The sequence below is a fragment of the Lynx canadensis genome, chromosome A1 (genome assembly GCF_007474595.2).
Source record: "Lynx canadensis isolate LIC74 chromosome A1, mLynCan4.pri.v2, whole genome shotgun sequence".
NCBI classification, from domain to species: Eukaryota; Metazoa; Chordata; class Mammalia; order Carnivora; family Felidae; genus Lynx; species Lynx canadensis.
This window is the reverse complement of record NC_044303.2, coordinates 193,485,889-193,509,071: the sequence shown is the minus strand read 5'-3', so window position 1 is coordinate 193,509,071 and position 23,183 is coordinate 193,485,889. Positions and strand designations below refer to the sequence as shown.

The 23,183-nt window shown below is 44.8% G+C and overlaps 1 protein-coding gene across 1 annotated transcript in view; it reads left to right on the top strand.

Moving 5' to 3' along the window:
* The window catches only part of GALNT10 (polypeptide N-acetylgalactosaminyltransferase 10), a 224,150-nt gene that overhangs the window by 116,565 nt on the left and 84,402 nt on the right, over positions 1–23,183 (top strand). Inside the window, exon 4 of the mRNA XM_030328732.1 lies at positions 5,553–5,719. Within this exon, the coding sequence (XP_030184592.1) occupies positions 5,553–5,719 (167 nt within the window). The remainder of the gene's footprint in view (positions 1–5,552; positions 5,720–23,183) is intronic.

The following is a 23,183-nucleotide window of genomic DNA, read 5'->3' as shown; positions in this document are numbered from 1 at the left end:
ACATGCAGACAGGTCTTAAAGAGGGCTGCTAAGACGGGGGTGTCACTGGAGACGGGGTGGCCTTCTCTTTGCTCCCCACCATCCCCAGGCCTCCTCTTGCTGCTGTGATCTGAGGCCTGATAAGAAGAGGAGAGAAGGGGCTCTTTGCATGAACTCCCAACAGGAAGGTGGCTGTTGGGCAGGTCTGTGGAACCAAGTTTCTTGCTGGATACCGGAGAGATTCATTCCAGCATGTCACACACTTGTTTATTTTTTTATTTTTTTATTTTTTACCTATATATTTTTTTATTAACTTGTTTTATTTTTTATTTTTTTAAACTTACATCCAAATTAGTTAGCATATAGTGCAACAATGATTTCAGGAGTAGATTCCTTAATGCCCCTTAACCCATTTAGCCCATCCCCCCTCCTACCACCCCTCCCATAACCCTCAGTTTGTTCTTCGTATTTATGAGTCTCTTCTGTTTTGTCTCCCTCCCTGTTTTTATATTATTTTTGTTTCCCTTCCCTTATGTTCATCTGTTTTGTCTCTTAAAGTCCTCATATGAGTGAAGTCATATGATATTTGTCTTTCACTGACTAATTTCACTTAGCATCATACCCTCCAGTTCCATCCACGTAGTTGCAAATGACAAGATTTTTTGATTGCCGAGTAATACTCCATTGTATGTATGTGTATATATATATATATATATATATATATATATATATATCCCACATCTTCTTTATCCATTCATCCATCGATGGACATTTGGGCTCTTTCCATACTTTGGCTATTGTTGGCAGTGCTGCTATAAACGTGGGGGTGCATGTGTCCCTTCGAAACAGCACACCTGTATCCCGTGGATAGATGGCTAGTAGTGCAATTGCTGGGTCGTAGGGTAGTTCCATTTTTAGTTTTTTGAGGAACCTCCGTACTGTTTTCCAGAGTGGCTGCACCAGCTTGCATTCCCACACACAATTTTTTATTTAAACAAAGAGCCTCTACTAAGCTGGAACCAAACTAATGACTAGTGCCCATGGCAAAAGTCAAGTGTCGTTGGGTGTTTATTTAGTCACTAAATGAGTGGATGGATAGAGGAGGGAGAAAAAGAGTAGCCCCCAGGCCCCCTAACAAAGGTACATGTTCCAGGCTATGATCTAAGCTGAGCCTTTCATTTGAGTTCTGAATATTCTTTAGTTCCATGATTAAATTAAATTAGAAATAAATTTAGTCAATCATAGCATTACCTACTGCCCTTAATATATGCTGGTGTTTGCGTGTCTACTGGCAGGCTGTGGGGCCCAGCCTGGGATTTGAGAGAGCCAGGACTCTCTACGGGGTAATAGCTCTATTGTGTTTCACCCCGTGGACTCCAGGCAACTTATTACCACCAACCGCCCCCAACCCTGCTTCAATCCAACAAGCCTCCTGTGAAATTGGATGGAAGGCAGGAACTTTTGTAGCAAACTAGATATCGCCTGTCTTTTCTTGGCCACAGAGGACCCAGCCGAGTTGAGGGAAAGGGATTTTTAAGAAGAGGTGCTTTATTTGTGAAAGCCAACGAAATGAAGTTAGAGACTGCTCCCAGAGAAAGCTGGCTGACATAACCAAAGGGATTAGAGGTGGGGGAAGGGCCCGAGGGGAGCTGCGTGAGGCCTGGATAAAAACAACCCAGCCAGATGGAGGAGCAAGATGGCATGTGAAGGAAGTCCCGAGGTCCCAAGGGGAAAGAGACCGACTTGTCCAGCAGAACTGGACCGGCAGAATTAGGGGGGGTCCTGTCCACACAGCTGGAACTGACCTCACTGCCAGACACCAGGGGTTCATTCCTACTCTCCCCCGCCCAGCTTCCCTTGGTGCCTCCAGCAAAGGCAGAATCTGAAACTAAGGGGACTGTGACCCTGACCCATTTTCCCCCTAACATTTCTTTCTGAAAATTATCAAACCTACAGAAAAGCTCTGAAAGACTTGCACATTGAGCGCTCATGTGCACCATCTAGATTCTGCAGTTAGTATTCCTCTACTGACTTTATCATATATCTGGCCATCCCTCTCTCCATCCATCAATCTATTTTCCTTTTTGAGATGTTTCAGAGTAAGTTACAGAGAGACCCAGGTGCCTTTGGACAGTTGATTACAGTGGCATAGGAAAGGAGACATTTTGTTGTTACGTTTCTTTCCCCAGTCGTCACATATTTTCTCCAAAAAACGTCTTACCAACCTTGTGGAGCTCCCTCTTTTACTTCTGGGCTATCAACTTCAAAGGTCTCCAGGGGTCCTGGAGGCAATGCAAGGGACTGACGCAGCTCTGGTGTAAGGTTGTGGGGAGTAGCAGGAGCTGAGGGGGCCCTGGGAGCACCTGCTCCATAGAGAGGGGTGTCCACTGTCAACTCCAGCCCACTGCTGCCACATGAGACTCATGAGGATTTTTTGGGAGATCTTCTACATTTTAAGTGTTTCCAAATAATGTTTACAGACTGGGTATCAAAGATGACTCTTGTGTATGAGTTTTCTGTAGTTGTCATGGCAGATTACCATAAACGTAGGAGTTTAAACAACACAAAGTTATTCTTACAGTTCTGCAAGTCCGAAGTCCAACATAGGGCTCCTTGGGTGAAAATCAAGGTGGTGGCCAGGCTGCATTCCCTCCTGGGGGTTCTGGGGGAATCTTGCTTATCTGGGTTGTTGGCAGACTTTAGTTATGAAGAGTGAGACCCCGTTATCTTGCTGGCTATCAGCTGAGGAATGTTTGCACCTTCTAAAGGCTGCTCACCTTCCGTGGCTTATGAGCCCCTCCTTCAGTCTTCAAAGCCAGCAGTGGTGAATTGAGTCCTTCTCACAGTTCCGTTCTTTGCCCCATCCTTCTCATCTCTCCAATCCAACCAGAAAGGTTCTCTACCTTTAAGGACACTCGTGGTTACATTGGACCCCCTTGGGTAATCCAGGGTCCTCAAAGTCATCTCAAGGTTCTTAACCTTAACCACATCTGCAAAGTCCCTTTTGCCACATAAGGTAATATATTCATAGTAGACATTTCTCCAAAGAAGGTAAACAAATGGCCAAGTAAGTATATGAAAATATACTCAGCACCATTAGTCATTAGGAAAATGCAAATCAAACCAAAATAAGAACACTTCACACCCATGAGGATGGCTATAATCAAAAAGATGGACAATAACAAAAGTGGAGAAATTGGAACCCTCATAGGTTGCTGGTGGGAATGTAAAATGTTCTTGCCACTTTGGAAAACATTTTGGCAGTTCCTTGAAGAGTTCAACGTGGAGTTACCTTGTGGCCCAGCAATTCTACTCCTTGGTATATACCCAAGAGACCTGAAAACATGTCTACACAAAAACTTGTACATGAGTGTTCATGCCAGTGTTATTCGTATAGCCAAATATCAGTCAACTCAAATTTCAATCAGTTGATGAATACATAGATGAAATATGGTATATCCATGCAGTGAAATGTTATTCAGCCATAAAAAGAATGAAGTATCAATCCATGCTAAACATGGATGAACCTTGAAGACATGTTCAGTGAAAGAAGCCAGGCACAAAAGACCACATAATATATGATTCTATTTGCATAAAATGTCCAGGATAGGAAAACCCATGGAAACAGAAAACAAACTAGTGGTTACTAAGCCTGAGGGGAGGGGAGAATGGTTAGTGACTGCTAATGAATATGAAGTTTATTTTGGGGGTGATAGAAATGTTCTGGACTTAGATAGTGGTGATGGTTGTACAACTTGGTGAAGTATGTTAAAAAGTACTGAATTAGACACTTCAAAAGGGTGAATTTTATGTTGAGTTTTATGGTATGTGAATTATATCTCAATTAAAAAGGAGATTCAATATATAAGATTAAGCTTAAGTAAAACTGCATAGTCTTGTATATTAAATATAAAACTTTAGCATGAACTCATGATGAATCTACTAAGATATATTTTTGACTCTGACCAGTGTAAAGGCGTAGAAACCATAACCAACCTAGTAGTTAATGAAGGTCCTTAGTGTCCATATTGCAGGATCCAAATGGTGATATCGATGATAATCAGGAGCCAGGGTTCCTTGGCAGAATGACTGATCCAGGTGAGGGCAGAAAACGTACAAGTTAAGCCTGGAGCATCTTTTATAATCTTTATCAGAAAGCAAGGAAGTTATCAGTACTCTGGGGTCATATCCAAAGGACTAGGAGCCAACTTGAGGAGACTCTCTTGGGCTAATGATGGTTTTATTTGGGAACCAGAAAGAATAATATTTGCAGTGAACTGAAACATATTATGTTAACATTTATGACCTCCTAATGAAAACAGATAATTGGCTGTCTTTGGAAGATGCTGGGGAGTCGAGTCATTCTAAAAACTGATAATCAAGAATGTATCATGTCTTTCATGTACTTCGGGGTAAACAAATTGTTGATGTGGTCATTTTTCTTCATTGTAGTATCCCTGCTAGAAAACCAAGAATGATAGAATAAGAGTATCACCATTTTAAAAACCTCCAGTGAAATGAAGGATTTAGACATTGGTCATCGGTGGCCACCAACATCACAAAAGGAAAGATAACTGGACAGTATGTTTTCCCTTTGGGATGCTCACACCACTAGGAAAAGGTTGCCAGAATATCTCATCAAAGTAGGTCACGTCTCTAGATCTAACCACCAAAGTACTGGAACCAAGGAAGAGTGGACAGAGGAACGTGTTCAGAGACACCACAGCAACCCAAGCAGCAAAATGCAGACTGTAGGAAATCCAGTAGGGCAAAGGACCTAGTTTCTTCAACAAGTACATTGTAAAGAAAAAAAGAGACTTAGAAGACACATCAGCTAAAGGCAGCATGTGGGCCTGGTCTTGATCCTGATTTAAGCAACTGTAAAAAGACGTAAGAAGAGCAGGGAAACTTGAGCACCAACTAGATATTTGATGACACTAAGGAACTGTGTTGATTCTTTGGGGGTGTTACAGTGATATTAAAGGCCCACAGGGCACGGCCTCCCACCCCAAGCTTACCATGTGCCTGATGGAGAGCAGAGGAGAAAATGTGCAAGCAGAGCCCAGGGAGGGAGAGCAGAGGGGACCGAGCCAGTGAAGCTGAGTCCCTTCTTCCAAACTCATGGATAAATGGTTTCTCCTCCACTGGTGAGGAATGTGCAAGGGGTAGGGAGAGAGGCCAGAGTTGGACTGAAGCTCTGTCTTCCACTGGGAATTCTGAGGATGGGTAGCCACCTTCCTGTGGCTGTTGAGGCTTAAACAAGTTAGCACATGGAGAGTGCCAGACCCCATGTTGCTCCCTCAGCGCTGGCTGGCTTTGGTTTGTAACTGCTCTCCTACAGAGTCAGGGGGCTCTTGCATACCTATACCCGTGTACTGTGTGTGCAGGAACTGGAGGCCAGGCTTCGGGATGCTAGGTGGAAGGAGGTTCTGAAGTGACTGAGGTATCCCTGGCTCTCACTCATTCCCTAAAGGCTGGAAAGGAGTGGGCTTTGCAGTTAGCCAATTGTTGAGTTCTGTTGGCGAAAGGAGAGCTGAACCTGACCTCTCCTTGTCCCCTGTGTCTCCCTCTAGCTGCAACAGCAAGCGCTACCTGGAGACACTCCCCAACACCAGCATCATCATCCCCTTCCACAACGAGGGCTGGTCCTCCCTCCTCCGCACCGTCCACAGTGTGCTGAACCGCTCGCCCCCGGAGCTGATCGCCGAGATCGTGCTGGTTGATGACTTCAGTGATCGAGGTAGGGCCCACCCCGCCCATCTTCCTGCCCCCACGCTCCATCGAGTGACTGGCCAAAGGGGTGGCCGGTTTTCTTCAGCAGCAGCAGGAATGTCTGGGCCACCGTTCACTGATGCTTGCTCTGTGCCCGGCCATGACCGTGGCCCTGTATACAGTATCTCACAACAGAAGTAGGTTCTGTTTTTATCCTGTTTGTAATAATGTAGAAGTGTACTGGAGTGCAAATACCAGAAAACTTGATAAACTTAGGCACAAAAGGGGTTCATTCATTCATTAATTTCATAATAAGACCCAGAATTGGTACAGCTGCCTCAGACTGTCATCAAAGAACCAGACTTCTCTGTGCCTGCTTCCTCATCCTCATGGTCGCAGAATTGCTGCTATACCTCTGGAAAGTCTGCCTTTCAGACAAGAAGCAGCAGAAAGGGCAAACAGAACAAAGCCTCATTTTTTTTTTTCCCCAAGATTTTGCCTTCTTATTCAGGAAAGTCTCCTCCCCCCCACCCCCCAGGGAAAGATTTTTGGTCAGAACTCTGACATCCAGGCATCCCTCTCTGCCAGGGTGGCTGGAAATATGAATGTTTTGATTTGGGGCCTCTTGAGTAGATGTAGGAAAGGAAGAAGTGCATTAGAGAAGGTGTTGAACGAGCCCATTTTGCAGAGGAGAAGACTGAGATACTTGCCTGCTCTGAGTGGGCTCACTGACGTGGTCTTTCCTGAGGGAAAGTAAGTAGGGTGTGATAAGGCAGTAAGGGTGATACTCACTCTCGCCGTCTGTGTACCAGCCACAGCTGGGCCCTCTCTCATGGGGCGGGTCAAGTTCCATCCTGCCTTGGTATCTACTCATGCTGTTCCCTCTGCCTGGACACCCTCTTCCCAGCCCTTCCCATGAGCGGCTACTCTCACACCCTCTTCAGTTAGGTGCCCCACCCCCACCACCATTCACTCTTCTCCATGCATAGTTGCACGGCCACTTGTTAACCTGTTTGTTGTCAGTCCTGCTCACTAGGTCACTAGATCATTTGTGGTCTAGAGCAGGTGATTCAGAACTGTTTGCAAATTAGTGAATGAATGAACCAGGAGGGAGGAAGGAAGGAAATGCATGGCAGCTACACCCCCACCACATAAAGCCACATTAGTAGCAGGGTCGTCTTCAGCCACGGAGACAGATGTGGCTGTGGAAGACACAGACGTTCCTTCTGTGACTGGTGCTAGCCTTGTGTCTTTGCGCTCCGCCTCGGGAACCTGTCACCTGTTTTCTGAAGCATCAGCTGTCCTGGGGGTAGACCCACAGCACTTGGCAGGCTCCCTCTCGAGGACATTAGTCTTCCAGAGGGAGAATAAACCAAACATCAGCTGGATTAGAAGCGAGCGTTTCTCCTTGAACAGCTAGAAAGAATTTTTTAAATTTTTTTTAATGTTTGTTTATTTTTGAGAGAGAGACAGACAGACAGAACGTGAGTGGGTGAGGGGCAGAGAGAGGGAGATGCAGAATCCGAAGCAGGCTCCAGGCTCTGAGCTGTCAGCACAGAGCCCGACACGGGGCTCGAACCCACAAACTGTGAGATCATGACCTGAGCGAAGTTGGGTGCTTAACCGACTGAGCCACCCAGGTGCCCCCGAATTTTAAGACCATCTAGGCTACTGGCTTTCACTGTGCGTCTCAGAGCACTAAGGGCACAGGGGTGCCTCGGGGAGCAGGTGCAGGTGGGGTGCAGATCCCTCTCTTGGCACGGTTTATATTTGGTTCCTGAAAAGGTGTTCACTAAGAGGAGCTGCACTGCTTAAAAATGCGTAATGACCAGAGATACAACTGAGCCTGCTCATTTTACGGACGGGAAACCCGAGGCTGAGAGCAGTGGAGGGCTTACCTAGAGCACCCAGCTGGTGGTTGCAGACGGGACAACAGTCCCGTCTTGGGGCTCCCAGTGAGGCCTGTGCCTCCTCAGCTCAGCTGTTTATGAAAAACATCTGCAGAAGTGCATTTTACTCTTTTCTTTCCCCAAGGCCACTTCTCAATAGATTACTTTTCTAGTGTATTAAAGAGCAGAGTTGTTGCTAAAAAGAGCTCATTATCAAGCACATCCAGTCCTAGATTTACGATGGTTTGCACCTCTAATATCCCAGTTTCTTCAGTGTTGTACTTGGTGATAAAAATAACATGACACACCCACCCTCCAATAATAAAAGAATGTGACAGTCTTGAGAAAGAGGTAAATTTCGTAAGAATGACATTTTCCAAGTGCATCTCTTTCTCCAGAGAGCAAAATTATGGATCCTGTGTGGTGCCGTTGCCAGACCCTAATACGATAGGGAAGAGAACAGATACTATCCCATTTCACAGATGAGAATGAGAACTAAGGCCCCTGAGTGTTGCCCCTCTGTCTCAGTGAATCAAGCGTGCACCCCAGAGAACTCTTACCTCAGGCCCCTCAGTCCTACACATTAGCTGTCAGATTTTGCAACCTGCATTTTTCAGAAAGGTAATCATCATTCGTGTTCTGAGAAGAAATTCTTAAGGCAGTTTTGGAAGAAAACTTACTCAGCAGTGATTGTTTTAAAAATGAGATTTGGGAGAAGCAATTTCAGAACTATGGAGAGGCCTGTCCAAAGTACGGCAAATGTGGGCCATCACGAAAGACAGATTTCTCTGGGCCACGTGAGCAGAAGCAGTTCTCAGCGTTGAAATTCATAGATGCTAACAACGGGCGAGATTGGTGCTGCCCAGCAGAAGGCATCTTCCTCTGAAATGAGTCTCCTCCAGGATCCTCAGGGCAACTAATTGTAATTCAGCTAAGGGTTGAGACCTCGGGTTGGAGACAAAATTGGAGCAGATGAATGCTTGAAATGAGAACCAGAGCTCTGTGCAGGCAGCACCGGGGACAAGACTGGAGGCTGGTGCTGGCCTCACAATAATCCCGGCCTTGCCTACAGATAGAGCACTGCAGTTTTCCAGGGGTGTCCAAAAGCTCTTCAAATGTGTGAGCTTTGCTTGAGGATTAAGAGGACACAGAGATGCTTTTGCACGAGTGGGAGAGAAAGACAAGGGCGGAGGGGGGCAGACCTGCCTCCAGACGGCACTGCCCGGATGGCAGATTTTTTATTAGGAGACACGAGAGAGGCCTTTTTGTTCATTTGTATTTTTCTGTTCCTTTTCTCCTTTTCCTGCCCACTTTCAAATAGTGTTGGTTTTGCAGAAAAATAGGATATGCAGTAATGGAAAGGGTTATTGTCCTTGGATGAATGATGGGCTACCTGGGATGATGAGGTACAGAAATGAAAGGCGTTGGTATGATCTCATTGACAGTATTTTCCTCAACTCTACTCCCTATCAGTAAACGAACAAACAAACACATGGAGAAGGAAGTCTTTGTTTGTTTGTTTGTTTGTTTTCTTTGTTTTGAGAGAGAAAGGGAGAGGGCTGTGCACCAGTTGGGGAGGGGCAGAGAAAGAGGGAGAGAGAGAGAATCCCAAGAAGGCTCCACGCTGTCAGCACAGAGCCCGACCCAGGGCTCCCATCTGACTATTGAGAGATCACAGCCCGAGCTGATGCTTAACCAACTGAGCCACCCAGGCGCCCCCTTAGTAGGAATTCTTCAGCAGGTGTTTGTAGAGCTATTGATGGGTCCCTGGCAGTGAGTGGTGCTGGGGGGATTACAGACACTGATGGACCCACTGGCTCACACAGTAGAGACCCTCACCAGTGAAGCCAGAGTCAGGTCCTCTTTCCCATGATGGATTTATAAATTCTGACATGCACTCTTATACCAGCCCAGTCATGGGAGCACATCAGGGAATCCATTCTGCCCTGCCCTGGTCTGCATTTCAACATACCGCTCTTGACCCTGCCCCTAAGCATCCGCATCTGTTCCTCTCTCAGCCTTCATTTGCTTCCAGGACCCCACCGCCGTTGGGGTGGCTATTCCCCACCTCCACTGTATCGCTTCAGTTCTTTCGCCATGAGTTTTGTACTGCTTATTTTGTTTTTCCCTTTACTTGTCCTGATTTAATTCATCTTCGTATATTCAACGACACTCATGAATCGACTGTTGCTGATGCTGTGCTAGATGCTAGGGATACAGCAGGGCTGACACAGTCTTCTCCACAAAGACTCACATCTAGATGGGCAGACAGACGAGGTAAGAGACAATTGTAAGACCATGGAGTGTGTGACCCTTGGTGGAGAGCCAGGTACTGTGGAGCACAGAGAAGATCAGGAAAGACTTCCAGAGAAAATTCTAGCTAAACTCCATCCTAAGAGATCAGTAGATACTACTTCCTGGGGTATGGGGTGAAGAGTATTTGAGGCTGAGAGGACAGCATGAGCCCAGGCTAGGAGTGAAGGAGAAAATATGCAAAGTCCAGAAAGAGCCGTCTGTAACCTCATCACCTGCAGGCAATTACTATTAACATTTAGGCTTTTCCCCCCCACCCTCGGGTTTTTAATAGACTTTACCTTTTAGATCAATTTTAGGTTCACTGCAGAGTGAAGCTGAAAGTAGAGAGTTCCCATATACCCCTCCACCCTCACCACACACGTAGCTAGCCCCTGGCCCCCATCAATGCCCTGCACCTGCATCGGAGTCACATTTGTGACAATTGATGGACCTACGTTGACACATCACCCCAAGTATATAGTGGTATACTGGGGTTCACTCTTGGCGTTGTACACTCTGTGGGACAAATGTATGATGGACATATATCCACCATTAGAGGGTCCTACTGAATAGTTTCACTACCTTAAAACTCCTCTGTGCTGTGCCGGTTCCTCCTGCCCTCCCCCTAACCCCTGGCAGCCACCGACTTGTTTGCTGTCTCCATGGTTTTGCCTTTTCCAGAATGTCTAATATAACTGGAATCATACTCCAGGCAGCCTTTTCAGATTGGCTCCTTTCACACAGTAATATGCACTTAAGGTGTCTCCATGGCTTTTTATGGCTTATAGCTTGTTTCCTTTTGGTGCAGACTAATATTCCACTATCAGGATATATCACCGTTTAATTATCTACTCCTCAACTGAAGGACATCTTGGTTGCTTGCAAGTTTAGGCAGTTATGAGTAAACTGTTTTAAACATCCATGTACAGGTTTTGGGGTGGACATGTTTTTAGCTCACTTAGGTAAATACCAAGGAACACAATTGCTGGACTCCCATGGGAAGAGTATGTTTACTTGTGTAAGAAGCTGCCAGACTCTCCCAAAGTGACTGTACCGTTCTGCATTCCCGCCAGCTGTGAACGGGGGCTGCTCTTGTTCCACAGCCTCGCCAGCGTTTGGTCTTGTCAGTGTTCTGGATTTTTGCCATTCTCATAGGTGTGTAGGAGGGTCTCGTTTTAATTTGCATTTCCCTATGACGTGCTGTTGAGCATCTGTCCACATGCCTGTGTGCCATTTGTAGATTTTTTTTTTTTTTGGTTTCCAGTGTCTCTTCATCTCCATTTTCTTTCTCATACCCTCCCAATCCCCTTTTAGTTCCACTCCAGCTGAGGTAACATGTTAATAGTCTGGTGTGTGTTATTCTACACCATTCTGCATAATAATACTAACATGTAATGGCATGTAATAACAAGAGCTAGTACTTAATGAGCACCTATTTTGTGCTAAGTGAATTCCCTCATTCATTACCATAACACTCTCGTGGGTTCTCTCCTTCCCAGTGTGAAAGCCACTGGGCTCAAATGATCTCAAACTGCTTTTGCCTACTTAAAAAAGGTAGTATTTCTATCCCCATTTTATAGATGAGAAAACTGAGATACAGGGAAGTGAGTAGCCAACATGTGCTTAGCTCAAAGAAGCAGAGCTTTGTTTTAAAACCATGCATTCTGATGCTAAAACCTTTACCCCTAATCTTTACATGGCTTTTTGTTTCCCTTTTTTTTCCCCCCTTTTAAGGATCATACTGTACACATTCCTCCTTTTATTCCTGTTAATGTATCACAGACATCCCTTGGGTCAAAAGATATAGAGCTAACTCATCTGTTTTTTAATAGCTAGATAATATCCCTCTACGTTTAGTGCCTTTACATTGTACTTTGTGTAGTAGACGTCCAGTCATATTTAACTTTGTATCCAGGTTTCTGTTACTTAACTTTTCTACAATCAGTTGCCCTTGTCATTATAAAATGACTGTCACATCTTTCCTTCTCTGACTCAACTGTGAAATAGAGACAGGAGTCAAGTGACCCCAGGATATTAGCTGTATTGTTGGAGAGGCTGGTCCAGAGAACACAACATTGATCTGTTCCTACTGCTTTCCTCCTGAACTAACTGACCCGAGGACAAGCTTAGCAGCTAAGGAACTGTGAGCCTTCCTGGCAGGGCAGAGCCTCTGCCAATGAGCACACCACAGGGAGGAAAAGATAAAGCAGGCCACGCAGGTAGAATGACGGTGTGTATTTTGGCCTGCCCAACATCACCTCCCGTGACCGCTCCAGATGTAAAATACTGTTCCCTCTACAGTTTGAGGGCAGAAAAAACAGTTCCATCTTACAGATGACCAAACTGAGGCTCAAAGAGATTGGTGGTAAGTGGCCTAAAGTGCTTACCTGCCCTTAGAGTACAGTAGTCCCCCTTTATCTGTGGTGACATGTCCTAAGAACCCTAGTAGATGCCTAAAACCGTGGATAGTACCAAACTCCATGTTTACCATATTTTTTTCTATATAACCGTGACATAGCTTAATTTATAAATCACACACAGTAAGTGATTAACAACTAATAATAAAATAGAACAACTAGAACAATATACTGTAATAAAAGCTATGTGAATACAGTCTCTCTCTCTCTCTCTTCTTGTGCCTTACTCACTCTTCTTCTTGTGATGATGTGAGATGATACAATGCCTTGTGATGAGATAAAGTAAGGTGAATATGTAGGCACTGTGAGGTGGAGGCAGGCTACCGTTGACCTTCTGACAGGTGATCAGAATCCCCCGCCTCCCGAACCACTGATGGCCGCAGGTACCTGAAACCAGAGAAAGCGAAACCGCAGATATGGGGGGGACCGAGCCAGTCCCGGTTGGTAATCCCACTTGACAGAAAGGATTGATCTTCCCCGTGATGGGCTCCATAATCTTAAGAATCCCACATCTTAAGTGTCAGTCTCTAGGGTGTCTAACAACTAAGAAAATCCACAGGCTTCTTGATTTTCTTCTCCTGTAATATCTTTGACATCTACAACGCCTCTCTCTTGGAATCCAAAGGAGAGGACTCCTAAGAAGATTAGATCTGTTACAGCATATCAATTAGTTTATAATGAGGGAACTCTAGAAACCTTTTGGTGGCTATCTGGCAGGAACACAGGATGCAGGATTCAGTATGTTTATGGGATATTTTGTGCATCTTTGAAAAAAACAGGATTTTGTGAATCAAGCACTGTATAAATGATTTACAGAGATAGCAAAAAAAAAATCAAATAAATCGCTCAGATTGCATCTGAAGCATCAAAAACCCTGATGTTTGGGAAAGAATCGTTTCTGTAGTGGAAAATAGCTGCATTACATTTTCAGAAAGGTGATGTTTCTATTGAGGTGGGTGAGCCTTCTACATTTTAAAAACTTGGCACAGCACCACTGTGCTAAATTGCCGATACTCTCCTGATTTTCTTGTGAGGATTAAAACCTACCCCTTTCCACTATTTTAGTGTTTCCTTGAAAACGTAATGTCGGGGGTGGGGGGGGTGGGGAGCAACAGCCAGTAGAGCAGGTTATTGGAGGTCCTTGGAATAAGGCTTCCAGAAGGAGGACCACAGAAAGCCCTTGGCTTAGGGCTGACATGAATTGTTATTTACTCAGGGTCTTGAGGGAGATGAAATTTGAGGCCGAAATGAAAGTAAGAGGTTCCTCAGTACCTAAGTTGATTTGGCTCAAACCAACCAAATCTTTTCACATCCTTCACACTTAGCGCCATGGCTGGGGAGCTGAAAGGGCTGATTTGGTCTGTATCCAGGAAAAGGAATAGGCAATACCAGCAATAATAGTAATGCAGCATGGTACTTGTGTGGCACTTACTGGGTACCAGGCACTGTTGTAAGTGATTTAAACATGTTGTATTTCATTTTATAGGATGCCTCTTGAGTGGCCAACATTTGCCTTAAGGGAAAATTTACCTTCAGTAGACAGTGCAAACCAGGGTACAAGAACTTCACCTCCTCTCCATACCCCAGCTCCTGAGCAAAATGACTTTTAGGTAAAAATAACAACAGAGCTTTTAGGTAAGGAAATGCTTATGTCTAGGGGTGCCTGGGTGGCTCTTCACGGTTCGTGGGTTCAGGCCCCGCATCAGGCTCTGTGCTGACAGCTCAGAGCCTGGAACCTGCTTTAGATTCTGTATCTCCCTCTCTCTCTGTCCCTCCCCCACTCGTGCTCTGTCTCTCTCTCAAAAATAAGTAAATAAAAATGTTTTTTAAAGAAAAGAAATGCTGGGGTGCCCGGGTGGCTCAGTCGGTTAAGTGTCCGACTTCAGCTCAGGTCATGATCTCGCGGTCCGTGAGTTCGAGCCCCGCGTCGGGCTCTGTGCAGACAGCTCGGAGCCTGAAGCCTGCTTTGGATTCTGTGTCTCCCTCTCTCTCTGCCCCTCCCCTGCTCATGCTCTGTCTCTCTCTCTCAAAAATAAATAAAAACATTAAAACAAATCTTTTTAAATAAAAAAGAAATTAAAAAAAGAAATGCTTATGTCTAATAGATATGTTCTGCTGCTGTCATTCACTGTAAATATTGGCCCAGTTCTCTAAACAATACAGGTTCTAGCCCGTTAACGAAGCACATTGGCCAAAAAGGCAGGCATTGGCTCTAACCTGCTGCGAACACCAGACACACGGGCAGCTGTAAAATGAGCTCATTGCAAAAAGATACTTGGAGGATTCTTCCCAGTTTCCTTGCAGAACTTCCAGCCCCTGAGAAGTTCGATCATGTCTTTTGTCAGGCGACCCCCAACTCCAGAGCCAATTTTGTTTTGATTTGAATCCAGAAGCACCTTCACAGCTCCAACCTTGGGGACTTAAAATGTAACCAGTTTTCCTAGCCAAAAATAGGTGATCCTTGACAGTTCTGAAGATCAAGAAGGCCCAGTCCACACACTTGCCTGTGATTTACTTACTCCAGAAATTAAAAGGAGAAAATTGCAGTACCGGCAGTCAATCTAGTGTTCATGGACATTGCGAGTTTAATTTCTCCTCTGGCTGTCTTCAGTCTCTAGCTTTACTATCTCAAGTAGAGCGATCTCACGAAAATGCCACTTTTGCATCATTATATAAGACAAAAAAATAAGCGTGTAGGAAGGCCATAGTAACATCTCTTCCCTTTATGTGATTTAGTCACGTTGGTTCCTGTAAAGTATTAACAGATTCAGACTGCCTCTTCCAACTTTTCTGGATGCTGTGTACATGCAGGTCCTTCTCTTGAAAGACCAAAATGTTCGTTCTTCCCAGAATAATAAAATAATAGTAATAATTTTATTTGCTTCATATGTGCAGACCTCTTCAGAGATGCCCACAGTATTTATGAGCATCCAGGAGTCTCAAAATAAGCAGTAATGCCCACCATCAACTGTATGTCCTCCAGTCCTGTGCCTGTTAACGCATGGGATTTACTGGGCGTTACTAATAATGTGCAGTGAGGGTGAATACAGAAGGAATTCTAAAGCTATGCTTTGTGCCCAGTCTTCTCAGAAACCGTTAGGTTTTTTTTTTTTTTTTTCCTGTAGGCTGTCAGAATATATGGTCTAGAATATTCCAAAGAACAAGTGCACTCCAATCTCTGTTAATGTAAAACTCAAACTAACAATTACCTTCCCAGAATCTCCACAACAGCCAGCAGATTCATTTTAACGAGGTGGGAGGAAAGACCAGACCTGACCTTTCCCGGAAAACCTGTCCCTGCTGCCGTAAGACAGAAGTGGTGCTTGAACTCATGAGTGAATGAAAATGACCTATAAATAGACCTGGTTCCTGAGCAGAGTTGACTGTAAATATTCTTTGTGGTCGACAAAAAACCCTGTTTTCTTCCTGCCTTCTGGCTGAGGGAAGATGAGGGACAAAGTGAGTTTGGTGACCTACTCCTCACCTATGGTTTGTGCCTGTGCTCCTGCAGGGACAGCTGGTCACTAATACCATGGGGGTGGCCCTGGCCTGTCTGGCCAGTGATGTTCCTTCCCCATGGCCATGGTGATTTATTCAGGGGGCTGGCCTGTGGTGCCAGCTGAGCCGAACTAGTTCTACCCCATCCTCTCCCATCTCATGAGCCAATATGTTCGGCAGGGCCCAGCACACGTTGGCATTCAGTAAATGGTTCTTGTTAATGATGCTATTATGGTGGTGGTAGTTCTTATTACTGTTAACTGGGATGTGGGGTGATGGGTGCTGAGCTACCCCATCTACCGCAAAGGCCTACTACTGGGCTTAGTTAAAATCAGAAACGTGTCAGGGGCGCCTGGGTGGCTCAATGGGTTGAGCGGCCGACTTCGGCTCGGGTCATGATCTCGCGGTCTGTGAGTTCGAGCCCCGCGTCGGGCTCTGTGCTGACAGCTCAGAGCCTGGAGCCTGCTTCGGATTCTGCGTCCCCCTCTCTCTCTGCTCCTTCCCCACTCGTGCTCTGTCTCTCTGTGTCTCTCAAAAATAAATAAGCATTAAAAAATTTTGGGAATTTCAAACTGGGAAAGCATCAACTGGGAAGCTTGTTAAAATGCAGGTTAGCAGGGCCCAGCAGCAGAGATTCTAAGTCAGTGGTTCTGGGGCAGGCCCCACTAATCTTGCTTTCTCAGCCAGTATCTCATACTATTTTGCTAGAGTTGAAATGGTGTTTAGACTTGGAAAACACCAGATTATAAGAATGGCAGGACATCGATCACAAACAGATGCTTTGCGATGGAGTTGGATGGTGATTTCTGTGAATGTGTGCATAGTCTGGACTGCATGAGGTGCAAACACATGTGGCCCTTGGGGGAGGAGACCAGTTCAGTATCAGCCAGACCCCTGTTTTCCGGGACGCCTTGTCATAAATAACTGCCTCCCTGGAGCAGGCCATGTGGATTTATGGTCCCACATTTAATTTCAGCTGCTATTCATTAATCCTGACGATCTCACTTAAATTATTAAACAGTCATATTCCAGTTTTGAGGGCACTAATTATATCCTCGAGAGGCTGTTATTATCTGGATGATCACATACACTCAGCCAACACCAGACTGTTTTCTCCCCACTCATCAGAATTTTATACTTTCTCAGGATTTTTTTTAGTTGCTGAGTGTGTGTGTTTCATATGACAAGATCTCCTTGCTGAGGAGGTATAAAATGCTGGAGCAGGGGTTCTCAAATTTTGGTGTGCAGAAGAGTCACCTGTGAAGTATGTTTAGTATGCAGATTGCGGGGCCCCACCCTGCAGACATCCAGGTTCTTAGCCTGGGTGAAGCCCGGGAATCTGCACTCTGTCCAGCTCTCTGGAGATTCTGATGTAGGTGGTGCCAGGGCCACCATTGGGAAACTGAAGACCCAAGAGGGTAAAGCCCTCATTCAAAGCCCTGCACCAGAGCCACAACCCTCCCTGGCCCCATTGTCAGGATCAAATGAGATAATAAATGGGAAAGGGCTTTGGAAAGTATTCAGCACTCTATAAATACGAGGAGGCACTATTATTTTCAAGCTGGAACGGCCTTGTGACAGAAATGGCTTGGTACTTTCTCTCTAAATTACCATAATCACCTGTTTGAGGCCCCAACCGAGCTCATAACTCTAAGTGCAGCAGGCATGGAGGAAATTCCTCCTGAAACATCCAGTAAAAAAAAAAAAAAAAAAAAAAAAAAAAAAAAATTCTTTTGATGTGAGAATGCACTTGGGTCCCTGCCTGGTCCTCAGTCAGAAGCCCCCTGCCTTCTCTTTTCTGGGGTAGACCAACATCCCGTCCAACCTGGGGACACCTGGCTTCAAAGCCCTGTTCTCCAGGGTATGGATTTCTGGCCTTTCCTGGGACATTTAAAACTCACCCACGAACATTTTTTGCCCCCAAAGTGCTTCCTTGATGTCAGCCCACTTCTAACCACACTCATGGCTTTGGAAATAGAAAAGCTCAAATCAAGGCCACCCTGGTTTTGTTTCTTTCAGCTCAGTGTACTCACCTGCTTAGGTTTGTTGCAAGAGTGTCATGAGGCTAGGTCAGCAACGCCGATGGCCACCTCTGTGCTCCTGTGCCAGGTCTGCCTTGCTGTGTCACGATTAACTGGGCAGCTCTTGAGAAAGCATTTCCTCATATTGAATTAAAATCATTCCGCCCTACAACATCCGTCAGCCCGGTTTATTTCTGCCCTGATCTTCCCACGGCTCCCTCTGGGTTTTAGAAGACCCTGTTTGTATCTCCACCCGCAAGTTCCTTCCAGTACAAGATAAATTTCTAAAAAATGTGGTCGTAGAGTAAGTTCAAGAACAGACACTCCAATTCTATTCACATTTCCACCTTTATTTTTAAATATTTCTTCCACACTCCCACGGATCCTATCTCTTAGGGAGCTCTCCACATGCAAAACCTCAAGTTCAGGCATTTGCAAGTTACCCACACGCAAAATTTATTTTTAAATCTGGAAGAAATCAAGGCTTTCCACTGATGGTAAGAAGCCTAGTGTTTCCAGGCAGCACGACTTCAGAGTTTAGGGAATTTCTGCTCTACTTTCAGGAATCTCTACCTAGCCTGCACATTTTCGAAATGAGAAGTGGAAACCCACCGGGCACTTCAGTCATTCGGCTGGTTCATGACAAAGTCCTGCTCCCATTCAGGAACATCTGCTGCTGGCTGGGCACACCCCCCCCCCCCCCTGCAAGCTATCAGGCACCTGCATAAGTCAGGAACACAGCCCTATCTCCCAATCCAGGCTGTTTCCAGTGGGTATGCTACTGCTGGCCCGACCATCCACTGTGCCCAAAGGGCAAGGCTACAGCGGCAGGTATAGACACCCTGGTTATGTCCCTTTTTTTTTCCCACCCTTCCCTGACTTACTGTGTGAGCCAAATGTGCACCAAAGCTCGTCCTTGAATACATTTCCCAACCAGTACAGTTGAGCATCCACCCCCACTTTAGCGTTCGAGCTAGCTGCTAACACAGCACATACAGTACAGACTCGCAACAGGACTCAACAGCATTCTTAGCATCTCGCAAAGGCATTGGCACTCACGACAATTTCTTTGGATGTTCATCAGTGTCTATAGTGAACTTAATTACAAAAGCCCACCTTGACAGATCCACTTTTATGACACGATATCGACTCCCTTATAGATGATGTTTTTGTAGCAGCATAAAATTGTCCTTGTGCAAATTATTTTGAAAAAAGAAACTAAATGTTAAACTTAAACCTTAAGTTGTTTGGGCTTTGAATCCTTGGGTTCTCAGGACTATCTAGCTCTAGAGTCAGACAATAGGATGACATTGAACTAACACTTAATCTCTCTGTGTCTCAATGAGTAAAATTAGGCTACTCCCGTAAAGAGCTGTGCAGATTGATGGAGATATTGCTTGTAGAGGGATTAGAACAGTGGCTGGTTCGGAGTGACCGAGATTAACTCTACCATAAGCGTTAACCTAGATACTATAACGTTCCTTGATATGAAGCTCTGTGTTCATCTGTCCCTTTTTTTTTTCCTTCATCCTCCTTTGTAGTTACACCTTGAAGACCCTCAAAACTTAAACCATCATTATGAATAATAATTTTTGACAATAATAATTAACGCCATTGCTTGTTAACATTTAATATGTGCTGGAACTGTTAATACATGATCTCACTGAATCCTATGATTGGCGTTATTGTCCTGATACTACAGATGATGAAACAGAATGAGAAAGACCAAGTTCATACAGCAAGTTAGTGGTTGAGTTGGGATCCAAACTCAAGTTTCTTTGGATCCAGAATAATACACTATTACATATTACCACCTTTGTGATAGTAGTGATAACATGTAAAGATTTAATGCCTTACATCTTCTGATTTATTTCTCATGGGTCCATTCACTCTTGGCTCCTTGACTTTGAAAATCAGGGACCAGATTGAGCCGGGACGATTATATCCACCTTTCAGAAAAACAAATGAAAAAACTGGGCATTTTTCTGCCAGAATTCCCACAGTTGATCTGCTGAGAATTTTTTTTTTTCTCCCTCCAAAGCAGAGTGTGATTTTCTTTCCCTTCAACCTTCATGCCGCTGGAAAATTTTAAATTATTCAAGACACTGAAGGTTTATTATCTGCTGGAAGGCTGCAATGTAATTGCAAGGTATCATTTAAAGAGCTGTCTGTCTGTGTGAACCACCTTGTTCTGAATACCTGCTCCTTCGTAGAGCAAGAAGATGTATATTTATCTATCAGTGGTGGTTTATAACTGCCTTCGATCAATCCTATTATTCTTTCTCCACGGCCAAAGCCCCAAAATAAATGCCTGGTGATGCATAGAGCATTGAAATCATTTGTGCATCATCAGTCACTTATTTCTCTTTTGCCATTTGCATCTTGATGGACAGCTGTGTGTTTGAGGGATTTCATTTTCCTTAGAGACTGAATATATTGCCCGTGTGTAATACCAATTTGGATATTAATCACCCCAATTAGACAATGCTCTTTCAATTATTATATCACCCTCAAGTCTTGCTATTCGCACCATGCTCATCATAAAGATAGAAATGCCAACTCTCATTTCATCCTTCTTTTTGACACCTGTTTCTGTACAGAGAGGTAGCCTTTCTCAGCAGTTATCATTAGCAACAAGAGAAGATGTGTTTGTATAGCAGGGTCAAGAAGATACATTATTTCTTCCTCCATTAATGCCTCATCGACTCAATGGCATTGTGGAGTAAAAAAGCTCATCAAGTGACTTTTCCAGGTATTGGTATGAGAACTAGTAGACCAGCTTTGGTTCCAGCCCGGCCAGTAAATAGCTTTGTGACCTCAAACAAATTGCATCATCTCTTTGGGTTTCAGTGTCTGCATCGATAAAGTATGGATGACTTCTAAAATCCTGTCAACCTTTAAATCCTACAGCTTTAGGATGACTTTCCTCACCTCTTCCCCAGTGTTTAGAATTAGCATTTGATGCCTTATAGTTGTCTTAATGAATATCAGTTATTTCCTATAGCCCTGCCTACCCTCAAGAACTACTGAGGTCCGGGGGCGCCTGGGTGGCGCAGTCGGTTAAGCGTCCGACTTCAGCCAGGTCACGATCTCGCGGTCCGTGAGTTCGAGCCCCGCGTCAGGCTCTGGGCTGATGGCTCGGAGCCTGGAGCCTGTTTCCGATGCTGTGTCTCCCTCTCTCTCTGCCCCTCCCCCGTTCATGCTCTGTTTCTCTCTGTCCCAAAAAAAATAAATAAAAAACGTTGAAAAAAAAATTTTTTTTAAATAATAATAAAAAAAAAAAAGAACTACTGAGGTCCGGAAAAGGTATCCTTTGCCCTTTCCTTTTCCACTGGGAAATGACCCAATATCTTAATTTTCAGAAGCCCAGGTTTGGAATTTATATATTTTTCTAAAAATCTTCTTCTGTACTGCATAACTCCTAGATGATTTTTACTTCTTGTCACCTCCAGTGTTTCTGTCCTTATGAGCCTTTTCCTTCCTAATTTGTTATTTCAAATAAACCTTGGGGTAAGAAATCCATGATTAAAGTTATTCAAATTTTATTTAAAATAGGGGTTAAGTAGGTCCTAGGTGGTGACTCCAGGCTCTCGTCTGAGCCATGAGCCATGTTTAGTGGTCACACAGAGCATGAAGCCTTTAATTCTAAAAGGGAATAATCAGGGAGGGCTTCCTAGAGGAGGCCTCCCTGCCTAGTGAAGGGGTTCCCTGGACTAAGAGAATAGCATAAGCAAAAGCACAGAGGCAGGATGGTGTTATCAGTGATAGACTGATCGTAGTGATTTTTGGCAGACTGTACCCGAGTGACAGACCTCTGCTTCTCTGCTGAGCTGGGAGCTCAATATTTCTAGTCCCTAAGGGGACATAATCTGACAGAAGAGTCTAGGTAGGAAATGCAGTCTGGGAGGATGTAATTGAAATTCTTAAAATATCAGAATTTCCAGACATTTAAGAAATTCCAGAATGTCAATGTTTATGGGTCAGTGGGAACAGAATACTTGAAATCAGAGCTCTCTGGTCACCATAATTATCAATTATAGAAGAACCATAAGCCACAGTTGTTCCCAAACCCCTAGAGCTGTGCTAATGGAGCAGCCACCCACAACATATGGCTATTGGAGTTTAGATTAAAATTCAGTAAAGTTAAAAATTCAGGTTCTCCTTCACACAAGACACATTCCACGTGTTCCATAGGCTCACATGACTAGTGACTACCACGTAGGACAGCACAGAGACAGAACATCACAGAAAATTCTATGTGTGTGGAGATGGCTGTTTGCTGTAGTGTTGTTTGTAACAGCCAAAACCAAAGGAAATAGCCAGGAGCGTGCTGGTAAAAGTTAACAACCAGATGGAGTGAAGGTGAGGAGCCCCGATTTGTAGCATTTGCGCATTTCTGTGGTAGTCACAACTCCTTTCCCTTTAGTTTTTAAGATGTGTGGACTTCTTGGAGCGCCTGGGTGGCTCAGTCAGTTGAACATCCAATTCTTGATCGCAGCTCAGGTCATGATCTCACAGTTCATGAGTCGAGCCCCGCATTGGGCTCCATGCTGACAGCGCGGAGCCTGCTTGGGATTCTCTCTCCCTCCCTTTCTCTCTGCCTGTCCCTGCTCATGCTCTGTCGCTCTCTCTAAGACAAATAAGCATTAAAAAAAAAAAAGAAAGATTTATGGACTTCTTTTATTTTTGCTTCCCTGGCAAACACGTTTTTCTTTACCTAACTAGGCAGAGGATGATAATTAGCAGCTATTTTCATGTTATAATTTAATACCAAATACCTCAGTAGCTTTCAGAACTCAACCTCAGAGCTCCTGCTAACAGGTTCAGTGCCCTCCTCCGAAGGAGCTAGCCGTGGGCTCTCGGACATGTTCACTCATCTATTCTCTCTGCTCCAGCTGGGCCAAGTAGCATCGGCTTACTGCAGTCTGGTCTACCAAGTAACTACTGCTGGCTTCCAGACTTTTGTTGAGAGAGTTTCTGCCAGCATTGTGCAGGAACTGAGGGCTGAGAGACTGGACATCCTTCAAGGGGAGGGGACAAAACACCAGAACCTGAGAACACATTTGTAGGAATATTACTTGATTGGCTGACTTCCCCAAGTGTGCATGCAACACAAAAGGCCTTGGCTGGTCTCAGGTCACAGAAATGAGTCAGGTTCTCACAACATGCTTGCAGACGACTTTAACCACATCCATGTGGCTCAGTCTGTGGCACAGATGTCCGGCGAATTCAACACAGCCCTCTCTGATGGGAACAGTTCTGTGAGCGCTGACCAGCCCTCCTCCCCAGGTGGACATTAAGTTCACCTGCTAATTTGGGGCTCCTGGTCTTCAGCTGACTGCTTACTGTGTGCCAGGCTCAGTACTAAGTGG